Source organism: Lagopus leucura, unplaced genomic scaffold (assembly GCF_019238085.1).
Source record: "Lagopus leucura isolate 7727_CA_CO unplaced genomic scaffold, USGS_WTPT01 Super-Scaffold_100001, whole genome shotgun sequence".
In the NCBI taxonomy this organism is placed as follows: domain Eukaryota; kingdom Metazoa; phylum Chordata; class Aves; order Galliformes; family Phasianidae; genus Lagopus; species Lagopus leucura.
In genome coordinates, this window is record NW_024962262.1 from 56612258 (window position 1) to 56619966 (window position 7709).

The window sequence follows — 7709 nt, forward strand, 5'->3', positions numbered from 1 at the left end:
AGCAGTTTGTGGGTAGAACTTATTTCTAAGCAGTAACTGAGAAAAATAAACATGTTAGTGGAAAATGAGTGGCATATTTATAACGCTAACTTTGGATTATTCAAGGACACCTCTGGTAGCAAATACTGCGTAGCTCACTCCAAAAGTAATGCCTTGTATTTATTTCCACGGAGACAATAACAGACACAAAGAGCACAATAACACTGTTTGATAGAGCAAGTTCTCATTTACAGAACACTGTTTTTCAACGCTGTCACCACCATTAGCATTTTTGACAGCACTGAAGTAGAGACTGCATATCATGCTCATAAAAATATGAGCACCAGTGGAGGTGACCCACAGCTTCACAGTGATTCGCCACCCACCCCTCGCTGTGCTCACATTCTCTGGTTGGCCTCCACCAACATTCAGCAAATGTCGTTGAGCATCAGTGGGTGCTGTTGTTCCCCCGTGGAGGAATGGAGGAATTCAGTTCCCACCCCTTTGCTTCATCCACATTTCCATGCCAGACATCCCTGTGTCAGACTGCCCCTCTGCTGCCATCTGTCACACGGCAACAACACGTAAGGGGATATTGGTGGGAAAGTTCAGCCTCTTACTGCCATACCACCAACTCTGCATCCGTCCCCGGCTCGCCCCGCCCCGCCCCGCCCCCCCGCTCCCGGCAGGACAGAGGCGGTCCCGCAGCACCGCTTATTTGACCCCGCGCCGGGGGAAATCGTTCTCTTTCTGTCCCGGCTGCAGGAGTGCTCGCTCGCCGTCACCTCCCCCCCCCCTCTCCATCCCTTACGCTATGCCGAACATCGTGCTGTTCAGCGGCAGTTCCCACCACGACCTGTCCCAGCGAGTGGCCGACCGCCTGGGGCTGGAGCTGGGCAAGGTGGTCACCAAGAAGTTCAGCAACCAAGAGACCAGGTGTGTGGCGCGGTGGCGGCCGCTGGGGGCGCGCGGAGTCGCCTCTCCCCGCCCACGGCCCCGGAGCGCCGTCTCCTGAGCTCGGTCGCTGGAGCGTGGTGTGGGTACGGTCGGGGGTTATGAGCAGTCTTGTGTTTGCGGGTCGTATCTAGCTCTCGTGTGACCTTTTCCTGAGCCCCGAAAGTGCACGGTGCAGTCGCTGTGTTGCCTTCATCTAGGCTTAGCTTCCTAGCGAGCGATGTGCTCTTGCTGCTGAGAAGGCTAATGGTATCCAGGGCTCCGTTAGGCAAAGTATTGCCAGCGGGTCAAGAGAGGTGATCATTCCATTCTACTCAACATTGCTGAGTGCTGGCTCCTGTTCCAGGCTCCCCAGTACGAGAAAGATGGTTGTATTGGTAGGAGCCCGATGAAGGGCCACCAGTGTGCTGGAGGCTGGAGTGCCTCACCTGGGAGGAGAGCTGGGGCTGTTCAGCCTGGAGGAGAGGAGACTCAGCTGTCTATTTTATCAAATTCTATAAACACCTGAATTGTTATTTGTAGGTGCGTAGAGAGGGCACATGCTGCCCAGAGAGGCTGTGCAGACTCTTCCTTAGAAATCTCCAAGAGCTGAATCTCCAAGAGCTGTTTGGCCGTGGGCCTGGCGCCCTGCTGCTGGGGCAGGGACTGGAACAGATGAGTTCCAGAGTTCCCTTCCAACCTCTAATGTTGGCTGATTCTGTATAAGCCTACATTTTTACCTGCTTCTGAAACACCAGTTCCCGACTCTGGCTAGCCTCTGCGATTAGTGTATGTTTATTTTCATCTGTTCTTGTTCTGAATTTCCCAAACAAATGTGTTTGCATTGCTTTCTGTGGAAGATTAATATATTGTGCTCTGAAATTGCTCTCACAAAGCTCTTTGTTCTGTTCAGTCTGTGTTTTTTTTTGTTCTTAGTCAACATGCTCTTGTACTACTTATACCTACTGACAGTATTTTTAGCCCTCTTCGTCCACTATTTGTACCTCCTGATGTTTGCACTCTCTTACCCTCTTCATTCCCGATTAAATGAAGTTTTAAATCTCAGATCTTTCCAACCCCATGATCGCTTTATTGCTTTTCGATCTCTTTTCTGAACGATTAAACTTGTGTTGTTCATTTGATTGCATGATTTTCATGCTAACTTGTTATTTTGTTTGTTTGTTTCCTCTCCAAAGATTCTTATCTTTAGTTCTGCAGCTTACTAAGTTTTACACAGAGATTCTTTGATTTACATTTTGTCCAAGGTAGAAACTTACCCCCAAAGTTTGCTTATCTAGTTTGATGCAAATGAAATAAATGCCAAGTATCAGGATAGAATAAATTCTTGTCTGCTGTTCTGCTTATTTTTCCTGGTGAGCAAAATTGGTCTCTGCCATCAAGTAGGTAGGTAGTGGTGGCAAGATGTCAGTGGTTTGGCTAATCTGGCAATGCCAGTTTATTTTTCATGGGCAAGTAGGGACATATTGTGGTATAGATAAGAGGATGGAATCTAATCTAGCAATTATTTCTGGTTGCTTCTGTTGCAGCTTTGCTAAGCAGACATGCATTTTTGTTGCTTTTTTTTTTTCCCTTCCTCAAGAACTTAATGTCTTAACGCTTACATTCTTAAGTGTTTATTTTCTTGTTCAACTTCATACTCCTCAGATTCTGAAATGAAGCTCATGTTTCCCTTCAGCAAGTACATTTATACCAACTATATAAACTATATTGTTAATTTTGAGTGGGTAATCTTTTTAATTTTTTTGAGCAACTTATTCAGGATATTTGAGCAACAACTATTCAGGATATTTGGTCTTTCAGTTTTGTAGACTGACTCTGAGAATTCCTGTATAATACATTTAAAATTAAACTGCAGCTAAAATGTGTAAGATATTTATGCTGCAGTGTTCCTTTTCTTGTTTATCATACAGTCTCCTTAGCAAGTTTTCTTAGTGTGTATATAAGCAGAAATTTTTCTTCCCATATAAAAAACAGTTCTTTAAAAGATAGTACTTGGAAATTTATGTGTAAGTTAGTTGGCACTACAAAATACATTGCAGTATTGCAGAATAATGTGACCTAATATTTAAAAGACTTGGAAAACTTTAAGCCTTCCAGTGGTTGTCAGGGCAGAACCTTGTGCAAATAAGTAAGCTGTGGCCTAAGGGTTAATTAACTTTTGCTTTATGTCAGATCTGCTAACAAGTTTCAGAGAAGATTCTCCTTTTGTTGAAAATCTCTTTTTTTGCTGTTTGTTGCTTTATATTAAAAGTAAATCTGAATTATGTGTATCTTGACAAATGTGTGAAGTCATAGGCTTAAATACGTGCCACAGGGTCCAAACTGGAAGCATTTTACTTGAGAACTTCATGTAATCTGGCTTGCAGAATGGAGTTCTTGGAAAGTGATATTAAAGATTTTATATTATATTTTGGCTCAAAGATGCTCTGTGTCCCCATCCTCAGTAGATGCAAGTGATTTTGAAGAACTAAACCCTGAGGTTAGCCAAGGACAGGGCTGCTATTTCTATGGAAAGTGTAACTAAATTAACAGGTGCTTTATCAACTTCAGGAAAACTTAAAATTTTAAGTGCTTGTTGTAATTTATAGTGAGATTATGGCATCTGTCAGTATGTCTGTTCTCATGTTCTTCAGTCATTCAATATTCCTACAGATTTGGAACTAAGAAATGTCATATCAGTGCTAGAAGAAGTGCTGGAAGTCACAGGTAGCATTGACAGATGTCCATCATCCTCCATATATATATTTTTTTTTTTCCTTTTTCTATCTAAACAACATGGAAATACTTTCCTTCATCTACCAGAGCAGCTAACCTTAACTGAAGCAGGAAGAAAACTCTTAAATGATATCTGATTGTGGAAGATGTTTCTTTTATTTATAGCTTGTACATTAAGCATGTGTGCAGGCCGCTGTGTCATCTTTGGAACATGGTTGGCACCACCCTCTCACTCACCCAGTAAAATGCTAGGACTGCAGTGGGAGCTTAGTTTGTCTTCTTCAAATCCCCACAAGGATCTGCCATCAGTGCAGTTTGGAAGGCTGGAGCAAGAGGGCAGGAATGAAACCCTTAAACAGGCACCATGTGAAACTGACAGATATATAATAGAAACACATAAAGCACAAGTGCTGTTTTCACAAAATTGTCTCCAAGTTACTTAGAAGACACCTGATTGTAATAGATACATAATTAAATGACACTGTATATCACTATGGAGAGATTGTGGAATCTCGTTTTGAGATACTTAAAACCTATGAGGATGGTTTCCTGTGCACCCTATTGTAGAGAACCTGCTTTAGCAAGAGGTGGGACTAGATGATTCCTGCCTACCCCAACAGTTCTGTGGGTGTGATTCTGTATGTTTAGCTTTCTAAAAGCTATTTATTTTAACTCTTTATTTGAAGTACTTGTTATTCTCAAAATGGAGACATCGGAGTCATAGATTACATCCTCTCACGCACTTCTCTCCCAGGGGAGGAGGCCTTCCATCCATTCGTATGAGTTTCTTAACTTTCAGGCTGAAGTCCTTCTTGTCTCAGCAGACTTAGGAAGAAGGGAACTGGAGTGAATTTGGAGGCTGCCTGTCTGCAGATTTCTTTGGCTGCTGGAGCTGGGTTATTTTCGAATCATCTGCTTAAAGTGTGTGTGGCTCAACTTTTACAGAGGAGCACGTATTGGCTACAGAGAAACATTGCATACTGTATGAAAACAGCTCTGCTGTTGTTAAGAAGGTCATTTGTTTGTAAATGAATACATTTTAGTCCAAGTTACCTGTTTTAATCATGGAATTGAGGAGAAAGTAGCTGATGCTTCCTCAGTTAATTTTTACAAGAATAACCCTCTATTTCAAAATGGGATCATGAGATCAGTTTGTTACGTAATGTAAATCAAGAACAAACCTGGAAACTTTATCAGTGCTACTTATCGTGGATGCACAATTCAAATGGCTGAGATTTTCTTTGCTTGAGAAGAGTCTGTAGCATTTTCTTCCCATTTTCCCCTCGATGTACTTCAACTCTTCTCTTGCAGTTACTGTATATATCTGGGATGCAACTTTGGTATTTTTCCCACTCTGATGTTTCTCTGGGCTCTAGTTATGGTGCAAGCAAGCTCAGTTGGTAGGATTTGGGGTATTGTGGGATGTGCATCTCTTTTCATACAGCCCAAGTACTTAGCAAATGATTCACACCTGGAGCTGTAACACTCTGCTTGGAGTAGCTGAGTTGGCTGGGTCCCTCACTCCTGATTCTCACTATAGTGAGCACAGTGAGACTGGAGGAATATTTTTTTTACTCATGTGGCTGGTTAGGGTAAGAATTATTTCCAGAATTGCATGTTTTGTATGTTTTGCTTATGTAGGAACTCAAGATACAGTTAATAAGCTAGTGTACTGTATTGCTAATAGCTCAGACTTACAAAAAGGCCTAAAACTCCTTGAAAGCTCCTGATTTGAGACTTCTGCATTATTGACTTTGTTGTATATTGTGTGCTTCTTATGGGGCCCAGAAACATTTAATTAGGGGGGAAAAAAGAAAGAAAATTGCTTGGATTTTTTTTAATTTTTTTTTTTTTCCACCATTAGGACAGGGACAGTTGGAAATGAAAATCTAGTTGGAGATTGGCCTTGCAACTGTTTGTCACAGTGGGAGAGCCAAGAGCTGAAGAGATAACATAGGTGCTAGGAGGTGTGGAATATTTACAAACCTACAGTAAAAACGCCATGGTTCTTGTTTGCTTTCTGCTTTGATGTTCTGTTATTTAAATAATTGTGCGTAGTGCAGGGGATGGGAGTGAGCAGGAAGATTGCTGAAGAAACTGGGATTCCCCATCCCCTGCCCCAACTGGAATTTGAAAGCATCTGCAGCTTAAATGATCTGAGTATTATTATTTTTTTTTCCCCTCCAAAGGAAATTCCAACATCAAGGAATTTGGGATTTTTCCTGGAACCTCAGCTCAAGTGCTGTGAGGGAGCAAAATCTCACCGTAGCGTGTCTCCAAACCAGCCAGACTGATACAACCCCTGTGCAGCTCCACAGGGCTGTAGTTCCTTTCAGCACACTCTCAGCTGTGCTGTGCAGGACACAGCTGCACTCAGCTGATCAAGCAGCTCTGCAGCTCTTCAGAAGCTGATGATTGGTGGAGGCAGATCTCATGAATCTGACATTTTTATTGCTTGATACTGATGCAAAATGATCTGTTCATTGTATAACATCATGACAGCTAAAATATTTACTCAATAAATTGGAGGTCTTGCATTAAAGACTTTGCTCTGCAAATTTGTTCACAAAGGTAAAGTTCACGCACACCCCTCTGCTCAGTGCTTCCTATTGGATGCTTTTTGATGACTTGCACATCCAGTACGTGGGTTTTTTCAGATTGCTTTTGAGGTATTGATTCCTCTAGCATGCTGTGTGAGGACTCTAGATGCTTAATTTTGGTGGTATCTGTTAGTTTCAAAAATGTCTGAAGTACAAAGCTCTCTTACTGGCACCTAAGTTGCTTGGCAAAACTTAATTATTACTAGTATTGCTAGAAAACTCATCTGCTGTTATATTTTCTTTTTAGGAAGTACACAGAACCCCTTAGCTGCATGATTTTGATTTTGGACTGAATCCTAGGTGTTGTCTGGTATTATTTACCCATTTAGTGTGGCTTCACATACTTACTTTCCCTGCAGTGTCTTTCTGAGTTATGATATACAAATTTAAAGTTCCCAGTGCTATTAATTTAGTTGAGAATGCTCAGTCTGCTGTTATCCCAGTTTTGAATTTTGCTTTATGAATGTTTCAGCCATTTAAATATTTTATATATAAGTCATTCTCAAAACTTATCCTTAACGTATGGTTAAAAGTCTGCCTAAGTTTCTGCTTGTTAAATTGAGCTCTGGAATCAGTCTTCATGAGATGAAAATGATTATCAACGCTCAAACTTTATTTTCATTATGTCTTGTCTTGTACTCATCTTTCCTGGCTAGCAGCATGTGCTTGTGGATTCCATGCAACTGGATTGAGTAAACTTAGTTAACTTTGCTATTAATCTGGGTAGTTTTTACTTTAAAGCACTATTAGGTGATTTCAGGGCTTTTAATGTACAGGTTCTGTTTACTCTTCTTGAATGAAAAGTTTATGTAAACTGTTGCCAAATAGCTGAATTTGATTCAGTTGCATAAAACAAACAGAGCTTGTAATCTTGAGGCAATAGCTTGTTCTTGCGTCCTTCCTCTGTGCCCTGACTATGGGGAATTGTTTAAACAACAGCCCCAAGTGTATTGGCAGTTAATTAGGTCATGATACAGATAGCTGAAATGAAATCTAGTAGCAGTGCTAATATAATAACAAACATGAGCATGTCTGCTGTTAGCTTGTGGTCTTTAATAGAAATTTAAGATGCTTCATACAATATTTGACACTGTAGTTGATAGTGTCTTACTGTCTGCCTGTTCAGACCTGAGTGTTTAAGAATAAATAATAAAAAATCTTAAATAGTAGAGATAAGCAGCAGTTGGCTGAGCCTGGGCAATTGCTCTCAATACCTGACTTTAAGAAGGTAGGCAGTGAGAGATATTAATCTGTTGTTTTCTAGTTGATTGGGAGGAGATTTGTGCAATAATAACATTGTTGTTCTCTGGCAGCTATAATTAGATCCCTCTTCAGTGCTATGTACAAGTATTAATTTAAACTTGATTTATTTTAATCTGTACGTACCTTCTGTGTCCACAAGGAAATATATATTTATATATATATATATATATATATATATATATATATATATATATATAT

The 7709-nt window shown here is 40.8% G+C and overlaps 1 protein-coding gene across 2 annotated transcripts in view; it reads left to right on the forward strand.

Moving 5' to 3' along the window:
* The first annotated feature begins 707 nt into the window (after nucleotides 1–707).
* Nucleotides 708–7709, forward strand: part of PRPS2 (phosphoribosyl pyrophosphate synthetase 2) — a 25592-nt gene continuing 18590 nt past the window's right edge. For both annotated transcript variants that reach the window (XM_042866953.1, XM_042866954.1), the window contains exon 1: nucleotides 708–915. In XM_042866953.1, the coding sequence (XP_042722887.1) occupies nucleotides 794–915 (122 nt within the window). In that variant the 5' untranslated portion in view covers nucleotides 708–793. The remainder of the gene's footprint in view (nucleotides 916–7709) is intronic.